At 40.6% G+C, this 19,326-nt stretch overlaps 1 protein-coding gene across 2 annotated transcripts in view; it reads left to right on the plus strand.

Moving 5' to 3' along the window:
* LOC126326117 (serine/threonine-protein kinase NLK) overlaps positions 1 to 19,326 on the plus strand; it is a 384,109-nt gene that overhangs the window by 353,523 nt on the left and 11,260 nt on the right. For both annotated transcript variants that reach the window (XR_007560592.1, XM_049995567.1), the window contains exon 8: positions 18,564 to 18,765. Coding sequence is in view for 1 of the 2 variants with exons in the window: in XM_049995567.1 (XP_049851524.1) it covers positions 18,564 to 18,765 (202 nt within the window). In the remaining variant the exon portion in view is untranslated. The remainder of the gene's footprint in view (positions 1 to 18,563; positions 18,766 to 19,326) is intronic.

The raw sequence follows: 19,326 nt of genomic DNA on the forward strand, positions 1-19,326 counted from the left end.
ACTGTGATTGCTGCTGTTCACTAGGAGCACTCGAACACTCTTCTCGATAGAGGTACTGTTGGCTCACATTACGGTTTGTCGAATGACAGTGCGAACGGCATATCATCATACGAAGAGCATATAGTGCCAGATTTGCACCGGGGGGGGGGGGGGGGGGGGGGGGGGGCGCGAGTACTCTCTTCTGTGTGTGATTACAGAGTGAATTCAAAGCCTGGTTGTATGTCATCTCATCTCACCACCTTACCATCTTCACCATTGTTCTTACCAATATCTTACATATTTGAAGTGAGTTGCGTAACTCACTCGGTAGTAGAAGTCTCGAGGCAGCTACAGGCACACAGAAAAGAATGAAAACTTTGTCGGTCGTGTCACGGGTGGTGGATAGAGAGAGAAAGGAGGTTGGAGGGAGGATTGTAGTGGGGTGGCTGACAGCTCAGAGGGAAGCAGGAGGTGTGTGCCAGGCAAAGGTAGCAAGTTTAGAGGATAGCAATGAGGCACACATATAACTGACAAGTCTGTGCAGCTCCCGATGACGACGGCACAGAAATAGTGCCTCGTGAAGCGGTCACCGAACTCTAGCCTCTCGTGTCGAGTAGTGTGTTCTGCCACTGCCGGCCAACTCCACTCGCTGCCCCAGTTTGGTGACGTCCGTTCGTTCTCGTGGGCAGCAGATGCCCAAATAAAGTGCTATCTAGAATTTGCAACAGAGCTGGTATATGACGTGGCTGCTTTCCTGGGTGGCTCTCCTCTGATTGGATTCAGTACTTGGGCAAATAGTGCACTCGTATCTTCCACGAGGATGTGACCCCTGCAATGAGTGGTAATACGAGTGGCCTAAGGATAGATCAGGATATTGTGTAGGTTGTGTGGGCAGCATAACAGTACTCCCCTTCCCTCTGTATGCAGAATGTCTTACAGGCTGGTTAAGCCCCAAACTCAGCTCATAAGCAGATCTCCTGTGCCTTATCCTCGTATGACCCCGATCCTCCTTCCACCTCTGAGAACCGACTGCAAAGCAGCATTCCTCTCCCTGTACAGTATTGTCTTGTCCCCGCTGGAACAACCAAACCGTATCTTTCACGAGGCTTTCATCTGTCTATAAGTGTGCCCGGAAATGGGGGACATCTTACTCACAATCCTTCACACACTTCCTAAAATCACGTTCTGCCATCAGTCTGATCTACACGACGTCCCAGACCGTCCCTATTCCACTCTCGACCCCTCGCCGTAGGGGTCGTATCCCAGCGGGAGACTTGGGTGCGAAACGTGCTTTGTTCGCCCACCTGGCTCGTCCTACTCTCTTTGTCACAGGCTTATCCTCTGCCACCAGAGGCAGAACCTCCGATGAGAGCAGCCACGTCATGTACTGGCCGTGCTGCAATTTATGCACAGCACTTTATTTGGGCACAACTACAACTGAATTTCCCCTTATGGCAAACGGCCAGGTAGTGGCAAAATGTGCTGCTGAGCACAGTGTGCTTGAGTTAAGTGACTGCTACGTGACGAGCACCATCTGGATCCTAATCTGGCACCAGCTTTGCCGAACTACATACATGGGAGATATCTTCACAACATATCCTTTGCGCCCTTGAGTCTCCTGGACGCAATCCCAACTAACCTGCTGCACCCGTACCGTCTACCGAACAGTCTCCCCTTCTCCTGTGTCATGTCATCGTGAACTTCACAAATTCGTCAGTTGCCCATGTGTCGCACGCTTGTTGCACATACACCTGCTGTCTCTTCCTCCTGGATTCCTATCCCCCTCCCCTCCCGTGTCTATTGCCACCATCCTCCACTCCTCCGCCCATCTTGTATTATTTTTCACACCCCATCAGACACAATCTACCTCATTTCTTGTGTGTCTCTTTCTGGGCTCACTCTAGGGTCTTCCTCATTTTGCTCCAATTTTTTCCCTTCAAAAACTAACAGAATGTTTTATATTTGGTTAGATGTACTCTAGAAAAATATTTTGTCTCAATAAAATGACATTAAGCCGTGTCAGTTAGAGCGACAAATTTTTGTAGTGGTGCTTTAATGTTTTATAGTTTTTATAGTTTTTAGCCAGTGGTGATAGTGATAGTGTAACATCAGAATTAAATACTTTTTTAATGTAAGTACAGAAAACTGCTGCTAGTCAATTTTGTGGAATAGTTATTAATTTCATAAACGGGTTTTCAAACGTTTTTGGGCTTACCTTCAAGTTGTGCCCAGGGGGTTTTATAAGCATTTCACAACATCATTCTGTGACTGGAAGACTGAACGTGCACCGAAGCATCGCCATGAGTATTATATATATGACAATTTGGATGCAGAAATGCATTTTGTACTTATTGCAACAATATGGATGGCTTTGTTGTTAATATCCATCTATCAGCTTCCATTGTGATGGACATTTGGTAACCATCACTCACTTTTCACAGTATTTGCATGTATACACACCATAGTTACTAAACTTTGCGAGCACCCAGTATGTGCTGTACAACTGTTACTTGTTACAAAGATCTTCATGTGAAGATATAAGGTAGCGGCCTACTTTGCTCATTATTTGTTTTTGTTTGCATATAATAAAGTCAATATAGAAAATCTTTAATCAAAACTGGTATTAACACACATGCTCAGAAATAAAATAATATAAAGTTATATTATTTGCAGAGAATTGCAACTGTTTGTATGAGCATGAACTTTTATGTTTGGAGGCAAGGATAACAAAATTTTAGATGAACTGATGACTTATTTCTGTTCTTACATTAATATGATCTGGAGTATTTGTAAAGGCAGCTGTTCATTGCAGGTAAAGGTAATATGTATATAAGTATTGATTTATTTTAACAATGGAGGTGTTGGACATAAAGGACAGTATTTATTCTGTGCTAGGATATTTACATTGACATCAATGTAGTTAGAATGTAAAGAGAGGGATAGAGGGGGCATGGGGGGGGAGTTTGGCTGACTGATTTTGAACTAGTTAGTCTTTGAAACTCTGAAGGAATAATTTGTTCCCCAGTTCAGTCGGATCATTGATTAGGTAGTCAGATGCCGTATTTGTGTCGATAAAGATTCCGATTTCTTCAGGATGGCCAAGTATCGTGCCTTTGTTGTCAAGATGAAGTACTTGGAGGTTCTGTTCTGTTCTGTGCCGTTTGCAGAATTATTGTGTTGGGCTAGATGTGTGGCAAAGCTGGATTTGTTCAGGTTGTTATCACATCCAAGGTTGTGAAGTTTCTACCTGGTTGTCCAGTGTGGAAGATCTCTCTGTGTTGTATGTCTCGAAGAGTACGGTGTTCTGGCTACAATAACAGATTGATAATAACAAACAAGACATTTTATTATTTCAAGAATACTGGTACGGGAAAACACTTGCCACGGAGTTCTGGGATATGTAGGCTGAATGTCAGCGAGGCTGACCGGGCCCGACTCCACAAGATGTCGGTCGACCGGTAGAGTACACTGAGGTGCGTGGGGTATCTTGATGATGTTATGATCTCATAACTGTGTTGGATAGAGAATTGATGTTCAAATACATATGCCTCACAGGTAGATTTCCTGCTGATTTTATAGCTCAGACTATTTATGGAATTCATAATGGGATGTATTATACAATCTAGTTCATAGATCTTAGGTTGTGATCTCGATTTTGGTGCTGATAGCAAAACGAGGATAATGGAATGTAGTCGAATTAAGTCGGGTGATGCTGAATGAATTAGATTAGGAAGTGAGACACTTAAAGTAGTAAAGGAGTTTTGCTATTTGGGGAGCAAAATAACTGATGATGGTCGAAGTAGAGGGGATATAAAATGTAGACTGGCAGTGGCAAGGAAAGCGTTTCTGAAGAAGAGAAGTTTGTTAACATCGAGTATAGATTTAAGTGTCAGAAAGTCATTTCTGAAAGTATTTGTATGGATTGTAGCCATGTATGGAAGTGAATCATGGACAATAAATAGTTTGGACAAGAAGAGAATAGAAGCTTTCGAAATGTGGTGCTACAGAAGAATGCTGAAGATTAGATGGATAGATCACATAACTAATGAGGAAGTATTGAATCGGATTGGGGAGAAGAGAAGTTTGTGGCACAACTTGACCAGTAGAAGGGATCGGTTGGTAGGACATGTTCTGAGGCATCAAGGGATCACCAATTTAGTATTGGAGGGCAGCGTGGAGGGTAAAAATCGTAGACGGAGACCAAGAGATGACTACACTAAGCAGATTCAGAAGGATGTAGGTTGCAGTAGGTACTGGGAGATGAAGAAGCTTGCACAGGATAGAGTAGCATGGAGAGCTGCATCAAACCAGTTACAGGACTGAAGACAACAACAACAACAACAACAACAACAACAACAGGTTTATCACTGCACTATGCTTTGCTTCTATTGGTGTCAATAGAAGATCCAGTTTTTTAGTTACTCTTTAATTTTTTCTTGGAATTTGAGGTTAGGGTCATATGTTATTATTTCTGAAAAATGCATTAATTTTGTTAATACAATCAGTTTCATATATGACAACAACTGTGTTGCCCTTGTCTGCTCTGACAAGGACCTGTTCAGTTGAAAATTTGTTGCTGTATCACGCACTTTTTGTTCTGATCTGTTTTTCTCATAGTAATGTCATTTGCCTTGTGGACTACAGCATTTTGTTCATTGTACTTTAGTTTAGCAGTTGTTCGTGCAATTTTTGTGCTCTTTATTAAAGTTTTAATACTGTTTTTACTTAGTGTGGGAGCTATATTGAGCTGAAGGCCTTTTTTTAACAGTTTTAATTCATTAATGCTGAAGCATATTTCTGTATTCTTGACCTTCTTGAAAAATTCGAGATCTTTATCAACACAAAGACAGCTACTGACTACCTATTCAATGACAAGGCTGAACTGAGAAATGAAATTTTTCCTTCAGAGTTTCAAAACCTTAGTAATTCAAAACAGTTAATCAGTCGATGAATGTTCTTGAGCTCAGAACAATTATAAGTATAGCAATGGTCAACAGGCCACGAAAATCATGCTTTTATTTAACACACCATACTGCAGAATCATCAACAGATTTTAACTCCTTAACTGTCCATTTAGCAACTAAATATGAAGTGTCATGTGCCGATGTCAAAGGACTTTCTTGAACAAAACTCATCTCCACAATCTTCGGGCAAGAGACCAGACCTGTGCTCTTCCCTGACTCCAAGCTGACTAATGTTTTCTTTGACATGAAGATGAGATTAAATTAGACTCACTTCGGGTTGCAGACAAGCACAATGAAAAGACTATTATAGATTGAGCTTCCGAACGAAGACTTCTTCAGAAAATAAAATGCGCTTACATTCACACGAGTGAGCGCACCTCTTGCACACGACTTCTATCTCTGGCCTATGTGACCAGAATGCAGCTCTTACATTGAACGAAAGCAACAACCAGGAGTGGGATTAGGGTAGGAGGAGTGATCGCATGTGATGGATGGGGAAAGGCAAGACTGCTGTCTGACACGGCATGCAGGAATTAGATGGTGTCCAGACAGGACTGTCAGGTGCAGCGTTGGGAGGCTGTGTGAGAGGATGAGGTGGGGTGGGGGTAGGGGGGTGGAAAAGGAGAGGAGCAGAGAAGGGGAAGAGATCAGTGGGTGTGTTGGCAGTGCACAATGAGGGGGAGTGGACCCGAATAGGGATGAGGCGATAGGACAGAGGAAGTGGAAACTGTTAGATGGAGATTGTGGGGACAGTAGAGGATACCATAGATAGATTTCAGGATCAAAGAATGTATTGTAAGGATAACTGCTATCTGGGCTCAGGGCCCTGACACCCCATCCTCATTCCTTCACAACCTCAACACCACCTCTCCCATCAGCACCCCCTTATCCTCTTCAACCCCAGCACGCCACCGTCTCTCGGATGTTGACCTCTTCTCTGATAGCTCCATCTACACCTCTGTCCCCATAAAACCCACCCACCAATCAACAGTACCCGTCTTTTGACAGCAGTCGTTCCTTCCATTCCAAAAAATCCCTCTCGTACAGCCTAGCCACAGGGGACGACGTATCTGTAGTGACGGGAGCACCCTTGCTCAGTATGCTGAAGGTATCACAAGTCTGTTCACAGACTGGCACTATACCCCAGAGCCCACAAACAAATTTCCCATGCCATATCCCTCACACATCCAACCACCCACCGTCCCCAAGGACCAGCTACAAAGGAGCAAGCATCCCCTTCTTCACACAGTATCGGCCCGAACTGGAACAGCTGAGCCACATCCTTTGCCTGGGCATTGGTTATCTATTATTGTGCCCTGATATCGGGAACATCGTAACCGAGATACTTCCCACACTATATAAAATTGTGTTCCGTCACCCATCCGACCTCCATAACATCATTCTTATGCCACTCACAATCCCAACCCCTTGACACAGGAATCGTATCCCTTTGGGAGACCCAGGTGAAAGACCTGCCCAGTCCACCCACTCAGCACTATGTATTATACCACCCCATCAGAGGCCAGATTATCTGTAAAAAAAAAGCCATATCACCTCTTCTGCAGTCAATGCACAGCTTTTTATACTGGTATCACTACCAACCAGAATGAATGGCCAATGTCAAACTGTGGCCTAGAGCAGAGTTGACAACCCTATGGCACAACATGCAGCTGAAGTTTGTTTTCACTGTGTGCTTCACAGCCTAGTTCATCTGGATCCTTCCCTCCACCACCAGCTTTTCTGAACTGCAAAGATGAAAGTTATTCTTACAGCACATTCTCCACTCTCGAACTTATCCCTGCCTCAATCTACACACCCTCCAACCAACAGTTTTTGTTCCCTCACCCCCCGACCCATCACCATCTTTCCTGTTCACATTCCCCCAAGCTCGTAGTGCGCTGCTGTCTGTCAGTGCACTCGCTGATCTTTCCCCCCTTCTCTGCTTCTCTCCTTTTCTGCTCCCATGCCTTACCTCTCCTGACACTGCACCTGGCAGCCTTGTTCTGCTTCTGCTGCCATCTTGGCCCTACACTCTTCCCCACCCCATACCCTGCTATCCCTCCCAATTTCCTGCCCCATTCCCTATCATTGCTGTCATTTGTGCAACACGTATGTTCTATCTGCAGTGGATAGCAGTCATGTATTGATGAGATTTGATTGCTCGTGTGAATGTGTGTGTTCTCCTTCCTGAAGAAGCCTTTGGCTGAAGGCTCAATGTGTAACAGTCTTCTGTTGTGCCCATCTGCAACGCAGGATGTAATCTTCACATGAATACCGATCTATCCTTTCCATAATGTTATTGATATTCAGTGTGTCTATGCCCCAGGACAGCTGGGAAATACAGGTAAAATGTGAGAATTTTTTGTCTAGGGAAAACGTGGGGATTTTGTAGACTTCTGGAATTTTTTCATTGTTTTACTTTTCAGTTAGATTTTTGTAATTTTGACTGGTAAGAACTGATACACTAACAAATAATTTTTATTTAGCCCACTACTGCAGAATAATATTATAACAATAAACATGAACAGTGGAATAATACCAAAATAAAACTTTTTTAATTGGATAGATAAAAAATATACTCACCAAGCGGGAGCAGAACGCGCACTTAAGACTGTTGCAATGAGCTTTCAGAGCCAGTGGCTCCTTCTTCAGGCAGAAGGGTTGAAGAGGAAGGAAGAAGAGTGAAGGAAAAGGACTGGAGAAGTCTAGGAAAAGGGGTAGATTTCGGGAGAGTCACCCAGAACTGTAGATCAGGGGAGATTTACCATATGAGATGAGAAGGATAGACTGATTCAATCTGATTCTGTGCAGTGAAGGCTGAGGTGAGAATGTTGGTGTATTGCAGTAAAGAGTCTGCATCCAAACAAATACCAAGGCTGTATGTGAGGGACATTTGAAATGGAAAGGATGGTTTCACTGCACATAATTACCCCACCAGCCTAGTTAAAAAGCAGATTTTTTGGGCTATCTTGTCCAATTCTGATACTGCTGACCCTTCCACAAAAAAGATCGAACACACCATTCGGGTTCAGAGCACACCATTCGTGACTCAGTATTATCCTGGACTGGAATGTGTTGATCAGCTACTTTGATAGGGCCCTGACTTTCTAAAATCGTGCCCTGAAATGGGATCCATTCTGCCTGAAATTTTGCCCACCACACCTAGAAGAACTTTCTGTCGCCCTCCCAATTTCCACAACATTCGTGTCAGACCCTATGCTCCTCCTGCACCCATCTCCCTACCCTACGGTTCCTATCCCCGCTGGAAGACTATGCACCCTCGTACCATCACCTATAATAGCCCTGTAACTGGCAAAACATATACTGTCAAAGGAAGAGTCACCTGCGAAACAAAACGACACGTCATATGCCAGCTATTATGTAAACACTGTTCCATCTTCTATGATGGCATGACTACCAACAAATTATCAATTATGATGAATGGGAATAGGCAGAGGATGTATACTGGCAACTCGCAATATCTTCTACAACACGTCATTTGTGACCTCGGTGCCTGTTTCATCATATGTGCCATCTGGATTCTTCTCCCAGACACCAGTTTCTCAGAACCCTGCAGGTGGAACCAGCACTACAACATACCCTTGGTTCTCGCCACCCACTTGGCCTTAAGTTATGTTAATTTCTTCTATCTCATCATTTCTTCACCGTAACTACTCTTTGCTTCACTCCATTTTAGTTTTTTACATCTTTCATTTTGTTTCCCGTCTATTTTTCATCGCCCACCTCTGTTACGTACAATGCACGTAGCTTTCCACTCCTATTAACTCGTGCACAATGTTTTAGTAGTAATTTCTGTCTTTGCATATTACCCTGTCTTCCACCTTTAAGCTCCCAGGTTTTCAAATCTCGTCTGATGCAGTCACCAACAATCAGTCTTTCCTTGTCATCCAGTACAGTAAGTTTCTGCTGCCCCGTGGTTCTGGGCGACTTTCCCGAAATCTACCTCTTTTTCTAGAACTCTCAAGTCTTTTTCCTTCACCGTTCACCCTTCTTCCTTTACCTTCAACCGTTCTGCCTGAAGAACGGATCGCTGGCTCCGGAAGCTTATTACAAAAGTTTTTTACGTGTGTGTTCTGCTGCCACTTGGTGAGTAGATTTTTTTTAATCTATCCAATTAAATAATTTTGTCAATAACACAGGCCAATGATGGAAAAACTTTTTTGCTGAAAATACGTTGTTCTTTTTTTTTTTCCTGGGAAATCCCAGTATGATGCTAAAAAAAAGTTTTGTATCATCCGCAATTTCTTTACATTGTTTAGTTAAATTTATTAAAATAAGCGATTTTTTAAAGAATTGAATAGCTTTTATATAGATAAAATAATTTAGAAAGGAGGTGTAATGAATGTAGATGGCGTTGGTACCACTGCTGAAAAACATTTGCTGGCAAAAAAAGTCAATTCTATTTTTGTGTTAACAGATGGTGTTTTATTTACTGTCAACCTAACCTCACTTTCCTGTTTCTTGTACATGTGCTCACTACAATGTCTAATCGTGGTTGTCAAAACACTGCTGACAATTTTTGTTATCTTCCTGAAGAGGGGCAGCAGCCTTTTCAGTAGTTGCAAGGGCAACAGTCTGGATGATTGACTGATCTGGTCTTGTAACATTAACCAAAACGTCTTTGCTGTGCTGGTACTGCGAACGGCTGAAAGCAAGGGGAAACTACAGCCGTAATTTTTCCCGAGGGCATGCAGCTTTACTGTATGGTTAATTGATGATGGCGTCCTCTTGGGTAAAATATTCCGGCAGTAAAATAGTCCCCCATTCGGACCTCCGGGTGGGGACTACTCGAGAGGACGTAGTTACCAGGAGAAAGTAAAATGGTGTTCTACGGATCGGAGCATGGAATGTCAGAGCCCTTAATCGGGCAGGTAGGTTAGAAAATTTAAAAAGGGAAATGGATAGGTTAAAGTTAGATATAGTGGTCATTAGTAATGTTCGGTGGCAGGAGGAACAAGACTTTTGGTCAGGTGAATACAGGGTTATAAATTCTAAATCAAATAGGGATAATGCAGGAGTAGGTTTAATAATGAATAAAAAAATAGGAGTATGGGTAAGCTACTACAAACAGCATAGTGAACGCATTATTGTGGCCAAGATAGACACGAAGCCCACGCCTACTACAGTAGTACAAGTTTATATGCCAACTAGCTCTGCAGATGATGATGAAATTGATGAAATATATGATGAGATAAAAGAAATTATTCAGGTAGTGAAGGGAGACGAAAATTTAATAGTCAAGGGTGACTGGAATTAGAGAGTAGGAAAAAGGAAAGAAGGAAGCATAGTAGGTGAATATGGATTGGGGCTAAGAAATGAAAGAGGAAGCCGCCTGGTAGAATTTTGCACAGAGCACAACTTAATCATAGCTAACACTCGGTTCAAGAATCATAAAAGAAGGTTGTATACATGGAAGAATCCTGGATATACTAGAAGGTATCAGATAGATTATATAATGGTAAGACAGACATTTAGGAACCAGGTTTTAAATTGTAAGACATTTCCAAGGGCAGATGTGGACTCTGACAACAATCTATTGGTTATGAACTGTAGATTAAAACTGAAGAAGCTGCAAAAAGTTGGGAATTTAAGGAGATGGGACCTGGATAAACTGACTAAACCAGAGATTGTTTCAGGGAGAGCATAAGGGAACAATTGACAGGAATGGGGGAAAGAAGTACAGTAGAAGAAGAATGGGTAGCTCTGAGGGATGAAGTAGTGAAGGCAGCAGAGGATCAATTAGGTAAAAAGACAAGGGCTAGAAGAAATATTGAATTTAACTGATGAAAGGAGAAAATATAAAAGTGCAGTAAATGAAGCAGGCAAAAAGGAATACATATGTCTCAAAAATGATAACAGGAAGTGCAAAATTGCTAAGCAGGGATGGCTAGAGGAAGATCAGTTTGGATTCTGTACAAATATTAGAACACATGAGGCAATACTGACCCTACGACTTATCTCACAAGAAAGATCAAGGAAAGGCAAACATACGTTTCTAGCATTTGTAGACTTAGAGAAAGCTTTTGACAATATTGACTGGAATACTCTCTTTCAAATTCTAAAGGTGACAGGGGTAAAATACAGGTAGCGAAATGCTATTTACAATTTGTACAGAAACCAGACGGCAGTTATAAGAGTCGAGGGGCATGAAAGGGAAGCAGTGGTTGAGAAGGGAGTGAGACAGGGTTGTAGCCTCTCCCCGATGTTATTCAATCTGTATATTGAGCAATCAGTAAAAGAAACAAAAGAAAAATTCGGAGTTGGAATTAAAATCCATGGAGAAGAAATAAAAACTTTGAGATTCGCCAATGACGTTGTCATTCTGTCACAGACAGCAAAGGACTTGGAAGAGCAGTTGAACAGAATGGACATTGTCTTGAAACGAAGATACAAGATGAACATCAACAAAAGCAAAACGAGGCTAATGGAATGTAGTCGAATTAAGTCAGGTGATGCTGAGGGAATTAGATTAGGAAATGACACTTAATGTAGTAAAGGAGTTTTGCTATTTGGGGAGCAAAATAACTGATGATGGTCGAAGTAGAGAGGATATAAAATGTAGACTGGCAATGGCAAGGAAAGCTTTTCTGAAGAAGAGAAATTTGTTAACATTGAGTGTCAGGAAGTCGTTTCTGAAAGTATTTGTATGGAGTGTAGCCATGTTTGGAAGTGAAACATGGACAATAAATAGTTTGGACAAGAAGAACATAGAAGCTATCGAAATGTGGTGCTACAGAAGAATGCTGAAGATTAGATGGGTAGATCACATAACTAATGAGGAGGTATTGAATAGAATTGGGAGGAGTTTGTGGCACAACTTGACATGAAGCAGGGACCGGTTGGTAGGACATGTTCTGAGGCATCAAGGGATCACCAATTTAGCATTGGAGGGCAGCGTGGAGGGTAAAAATCGTAGAGGGAGACCAAGAGATGAATACACGGAGCAGATTCAGAAGGATGTAGGTTGCAGTAAGTACTGGGAGATGAAGAAGCTTGCACAGGATAGAGTAGCATGGAGAGCTGCATCAAACCAGTCTCAGGACTGAAGACCACAACAGCAACAATTCTGCTCATGGTTGGATGATATGTGGCGATCTAAAAGTAACATGCATGCTCCGTGGTCAGCAAGGTGGCTTTACCAGATTTCCATGTTTCTTGTGTGAATTGGACAGTAGGGCTAGGGATCAACACTGGTGCAGAAAGTACTGGCCTGTGAGGGAGTCCTTAAAACCTGGTGAGAAGAACATTCTATGCAAAAACCTCGTAGATCCAAAAAACATACTCCTGCCATGTCTATGCATAAAGTTAGGCCCAATGAAACAGTTTGTAAAGGCTTTGCCTAAAGATGGACCATGTTTTAAGTATGTCTGCCAGAAGTTTCCACACCTTTCAGAAACTAAACTAAAAAAGCCGTCTTTGTCGAACCTGACATTAGAAAATTGATGTTTGATGTTAACTTTGAATCTACAATGACCTTAAATGAGAAAGAAGAATGAGTATCATTCCGTTAAAAGTTCTTAGGACATGAAAAAGACCCAGAATATGTTTATATTATATCTACAATGTTAAGTTTAAACCTTTAGGGTGTTAGATAGGAGCAAGGAGAGCATTTGTGCCAGGACATTAAATGATGGAAAAAAGCTACCTAGTCATCTGGAACACCAACATGATGGGGGACTACTGTTGGACACTTCACCGAGAAATTCAACAAGCAACTCATTGTAGAAAAAGCTATACAAGAAGCTTCAAAGAAAAAAGAGAGAGAATACAAACCAATTCCGGCTGACAAGTCAATTCTCTATTAACACACATCATTGTTTTAATTAGCTTACTGAAAATACAAACATGCTTATGTTGTAACAAAGCATTTCATTAATTTCCCCGTTTACCGTATAATATAGGATTTTTATACTATATAACAAATAGCTTATTGCATGGGAAACCATTGGTGATACAAAAAAACTAAGGCTAGATTTGGATTCAGCTCATAAAATCTAGAAAGATCAGCACTCAAATTTAAAAAAAAAAAAAAAAAAAAAAAAAAAATCGATGGCCTTTGTAATTGGTTGCTTTCAGTGGTAAAATAAAACTTTTCTTGCAAATAAAATGTGCCATGAACAGCAACAAAACATGGTGTGCGCACAAGCATCTTCCAACAGCAAAATGTGTCAAATGTTTTAGGTCGAAGACAGTGCAATACTTGATAACAACAAACTGCTTTTGATGTGTGTGATGTCGCAACTGTTTACATTCCTTCCAGGTCATAGAAAATATTGTAATTGGTAGTTTGAGGAGTATTACTTTCAAAATAAATTTACTTTTATGCAAATTTCCTTGTATTGTATATGTGTGAGGATGTGTGATGAATTTCTTGAATCCTTGAGTGTTAGACTTCCATTCAAAATTTAACACTTCAAGGATGTATCACATAGAAAAAAATCAGGCCCAGAAGACCAGCCATTTATGCCATTGTTCAAAATTTTACTGGCACATTTCTTTGATGTCTCTGAAAGCATATCACACGCTAAAAAAGATCAAACTTCAATGTTAATTCTTCAGATTTATTTTATAGTTCTTTTATAGATTATTAATTATGCAGTAATGATCTTGAGCAATTTCACACATAATTTTGGCTTTTCTATGGGAAAGTCAAAGTACTCAATGGAAATACTGGGGGGGGGGGGGGGGGGGGGGGGGGGTATTGACAACCAATATGATATGTAAATTCTTGTATTTTGAAGATGGGTGCAATTCAGCAACCATTTGCAACAGAAGGTAGTTTTATTCAACCTTTGACTATAGTTTCAAGAGATGTACCCATCTTCTTTAGAAATACATGTAATCTGTTTTAACCATTTTCTTTTTGATGCCCACATCTTTGGAAGCAGCCTTGGATACCTTCATAATCAAAAACATCACTATTTTGAACATGGTTGGAATTCAGCAATGATCAGGGATCAGTAAACGAGTCCAAAGTGCCCAACCAGTTGGACCAAAAGGTGGTTTTATTCAGTCTTTGACCATGATATTGCTGGATGTGAACCCATCTTCTTTACAACTACATGTAACTTTTTTGAGTACTTTCTATTTGATGTCCATATTTTTAGAAGCAGCCATAGATACCGTGGCAGGCAAAAACTTCAACATTTTGAACATGGCTGCACTTCAGCCATGGTTACGAGATCTGTAAATTAATCCAAAGTAGCCAACCGATTTTAACAAGAGGTTGCTGGTAAATACATGGACATAGAATTGAAAATAGTCAAAACAGGTTCCATGTATTTCTGAAGAAGATGGGTTTTCCCTGTCAACCACAGCCAAAAGTTGAATAAAACCACCTTTTGCTGCAACTGGCTGGCTACTTTGGATTCATGTACCATTAACTTTACTTGTTTGTGTGTTTGCATTAACTATGATGTTGCTACTGGCTGAATACATCGTGTACTGTGCTCTGAATATCCGCCATTATAGATAGGCCAGTGAGGTCACGTGACATTAGCTTTGATTGGCTGACAAAAGCAAATCGTGCAGTGCGCTCTCAATTTCAGTGCTTGGGAAGCTGCTATGTTGGATTTGGTGGAACTCGGTTCATACTTAGGCAGTATGAAAATATGCAGATCAAAGAGCTTTACAAAACCTATTGTTTTTTGCTGGGCTTCGTTTCCTGAAGTTCTGGGAAGTTTTATGGTATAGTGTATAAAACCTTCACCTTTCAAAGGATTGATAAGTTATACAGCTCTGAGGGGAAGAGTATTGTCACTTAATATGGAAAAACTGTACTTTGACCTGGGGTATAAAGTATTTTCACCTTGGAAAGATTGTATTTTCAGCTGAAAAAAAGTGTCTTTTTAGATGAGACATTCAGAAAAATTACAGGATTTTTTTTCTTTTCTTGCCTACACATGCATTATGGTATTCGAACCTGGACTTAACATTGATTGAGCTTGAATTAGAATATGTAAATTAACGAATTAAAACTAGTAATAAATGGTAATCAGAATAATATTAAATGTACTGTGTAATGGTCCATCCAATTATATGTGAAAAGGAATATAACTCTTTTCCATTTCTAGATTTGCTATGTCCAAATTTCCAACCATTTTTGATTTGGGTTTGTACATCTACTTAGTCATCAAAGAGTGATAAGACAGAGAACTGTTACAGTAAGTACCACAAATGGTGACTAATTTTCCTTACAGCCATTGTTAAAATTTTGGAATCTATTCTTTCATACGATTTTATATCTTTTAAGAAGCAGGGATCCAGATGAGGAGTGTTTATAGCTCCACTGCACTGAAACCGCGGTTTGATAAACACGGAAAATGGCAGAAAGACACCTCCCAATCCATTTTTGTTTTCAGTGGATAGTTAGAGTCATCTTAGCAGAAACATTTTTAAAGTCTCCTCCCTAAGGTTCACACCCATCATCTCTCACTGATGATTTATCTGATTCACGTTCATAAAAGTCTTTACATTTGCAGTCGTGTGTGCATGCGTGCGTGCGTCGTCTATTTTTGATGAAAGTCTCAAGGGCAGAATGCTTTATTTGTGAGAGTCTTTTCATTGTACCTATCTGGGAATCAGCACCTCTGCTATATAGTGAGTGGCAACGTTCCTTTTCATAATATTGTTGCATTTCATCTTGGGTTTTCCATTGTTACATTTTTTAATTTATATTTTTGTAACTAGTCTGGCATATTTCGCTTTGTGCATCAACTGTCTTTACAGTATTCGCACCCCTTCCAGTGAGCCTTACAAACAATGACTTGAAAACATACCAGTTGTCAACATATACTATATGACAGATGTCTAAATACGATTGCCTGAGGTCCATAACAACAGCTTCACTAATTGCGATTTCTTTTTTGCTTGGCTCGTGATTTTCTCTGTATAAATAACAAACCCTTAACAGTGGCATTACTTGACTTACAAATTTTGAAGAACTTTATCTAATATTTGCCCTTTTTTGGGTATTGAATTGGATGTAGTAGTCTACCTCTGAATTTCATGAGGCTTTGATTAGTTGCAATATCTTCTTCAGGATAATAAACACATCGGAAATTTTGTTTAGAATGGTGAAAATAGATTGCAACTTGTTCAGTTGGTTTTTGTTATTAACAAAATGAAGGAACCTAGAAATATATAAGAATATTCTGTATGGTGTGACGTCAGAAAAGAAAGAAGTGTGAAATGATTTTTTTATTGACCAATATGATTGAAGTGTTGGCTTATTCACATGGGCCATACAAATACATGAAGCAAAATATTCCGAATTGCATGATACGTGAACACGTTTATACATTTACGGCTCTTGTGACCCAGTTACCATGCCTACTAAATGAAATTTTGACTTCAGCGTTTATATCATTATTTCACCAGCTGTATCTATGACGTTTATGGTATACAGAACACCCCATGCATCTGCTGTTTCACAGCACAGCACAACTTTATATAATTGATTGGTTCACAACATCCCACAATGCTCGAAGATCACAATATGTCAAAATTGCAGTCGCAATAAATAATATTCTAAAAGCCAAAAGTAGTGATTTCATTTAAAGATGTTGCCCATCTATTTGTTTCTACAGCTACATCCCCTCAAAAAGACACATGAACCATTTTTCTGCACATATCTAAGGGGATTAGTTGTTGAGAGAGATGTCTTTTAACCCCAGGACTGATGCCACTAGAACCAGAAAATGAAATTTTGGAAGCTTTATCGCGATCTGTTCCCAGTTTCCATGATTTTACCTTCTGTTTTATTAGAAAACACTGGCACCAGTTGCTGCGAAATCTCTGTCACTCTCTGTTTCATTTGTGTCACTCTCATCATTAGTATCATTTACCTTACTTGTCTTCATTATCAGAAATATCACTTTCGGAAACATCTCTGTCACTTTTCTTCGATAATAATATTAGAAAAGTAAAGTTGTTACTCACCATATAGCACAGATGCTGAGTTGCGATAGGCACAACTAAAAGATTCACACAATTATAGATTTCGGCCATTAAGGCCTTTGTCAGCAATACACCACACAACACACACACACACACACACACACACACACACACACACACACACACACACACACACACACACGTCTGCAGTCTCAGAGAACTGAAACCACACTGCAAGCAGCAGCACCAGTGCATGACGGGAGTGGCGACTGGGTGGGGGTGAGGAGGAGGCTGGGTTGGGGAGGGATAGTATGGTGGGGGTGGCAGACGGCGAAGTACTGCAGTTTAGACAGAGGGCAGGAGAGGAGGTGGTGAGGGGAGGGGGGGGGGGGGGTAAGTAATGGAAAGGAGAGAAATAAAAAGAAATTACAAAATTGGGTGTGTTGGTGAAATGATGGCTGTGTAGTGCTGGAATGGGAACAGGGAGGGGGCTGGGTGGGTGAGGACAGTGACTAACGAAGGTTGAGGCCAGGAGGGTTACGGGAACATAGGATCTATTGCAGGGAGAGTTCCCACCTGCGCAATTCAGAAAAGCTTGTCAGAGCGAAATTTTTCACAGAACGGCATTGCTTGTTAGTGCACAACTGTTGAAAAATCCTGAGAAACGTTGTTTATCACATGCAAAATACAAAAAATATCTTGCGTGTTATACACCACTAAATAGATTTCTCTGTGCCACCTATTGGCAGAAAAAGAGACACACTAAAAAGAAGCCGTAGCTGCTCAGCCTGTTTAACAACTGGCAGTTTAATAATGGGACTTGAAACCTGTAGCCACTGTATAAGGCAGTGGCTTAAATTGTATTTCAGACGCACGAAGTTACGGCAGCACATTCTCTGCCATTCGAAATATTCACACAAACAGCCTGCTACCTCACAGCTTCCTAGTTTTCACTTTATATCCGGCCATATGAAATGACCTCGAATCATATTTACAGAAAAATATTTACAGAAGATTGGAATCTCTGTTTCCGTCGGCCCAAATAAAAGACCAAGTCTTTATCCCTGAAACAGACTTTGCCTTGTGAAAGAGTAATGTAGAAAATAAGTTTGAGATTACTGAGCACCCCACTATGTTAAACCGTCATTAGAGCTTCAGGCCAAAAATTTTTGAAGCACTGTGCTAATATTAAACAATTTTAGTGTCGATATGATGGATGTTATCATCTTACGCCGTGTTTAGTTATTAAGACATTCTAATGCTTCCAAATGTAAAATGATTTTGAATTTTTTTGGCCAATCTCAGATACATTACATAGGCCGACGAGTATTTTGGGCGTAATCTGCCCAGTACACGATGCTCGAGAATACGGATAATTCTAAGGAATTTTCTCGTCTTGTGTTATCGGGACACCGGCTCTGTGCACTTTGCAAATCTGAACACTGAGTTTTGTGCTGAGCAAAGCTAAATTTAACCTGTCTAGAAGGGAACGTGTTACCTGCCGTCGAAAAAATTTTGTGTGGTTACTTCCAGTTGTGGTAATAGTGTGTGGAAGATAAACAAATTTGTATCAGCTGGACTGGTTTTAGGCACTCTGCTGATAGTACCTTTCTTGTAACTGAAATGTGGAAAGTAGCTGACAAATCAAATATAGATTTTTTCATGGCAGTAATCCATTACTGTGTTGTTTTTTGTTACCAGGACAAGCGAATAACAGTGGGTGATGCCCTGGCTCACCCGTACTTGGACGAGGGCCGCTTGAGATATCACTCCTGCATGTGCAAGTGTTGCTACACAACTCCGGGAGGCCTCAGGCAGTACACGCCGGACTTCGAGCCTGTCGCACCCCACAGCTTCGATGATCTGTGGGAGAAGAAGCTGACTTCTGTTCAGCAGGTCAAAGGTTAGTAAATTAATATATAAACATATTGTCATTGATTGAATTTTTGCAATACTTATGTTCATGACACAGGTAACTACTAACAAATTTATTATAATTTCTGTAAAAGTACACAAAATTGTGAAGACTAGTTCACCTTATATGTGGGCATTAACATCACTAGTTACAATAACTGAGTAACTGCTCTGATGCGCTTGTTAAGTATTTTTGTGACCTGTGTGGTATTTTATCTTGTTGGAGAGATGGACAGGTAATGGAGGAGTGGCATTTCCAATGTTAGAAGTTAAAAGCTGGCTTTTATTTGTACTGTAGAAGTTGTTGAACATACTTTCTTGAAGAATACTGTGATATATAACCTTCACATTTCATATTTTTTACCGAACACAGGTAGAACGTATCACATTCTTCACATTATGCAACTGTGTTTGTTTGCTGTTTCTCAGCTTGATCACTCACTTAGTCACATGCAGTTGAGTGTACCACATTTTTAAGAGATAGGAGTAAATGAACATTTTTACCATAGTAATAACCCACATCAAAGCATAATTTTCAGTTTTCTGTTGA

The sequence above is a fragment of the Schistocerca gregaria genome, chromosome 1 (genome assembly GCF_023897955.1).
Source record: "Schistocerca gregaria isolate iqSchGreg1 chromosome 1, iqSchGreg1.2, whole genome shotgun sequence".
NCBI lineage: Eukaryota > Metazoa > Arthropoda > Insecta > Orthoptera > Acrididae > Schistocerca > Schistocerca gregaria.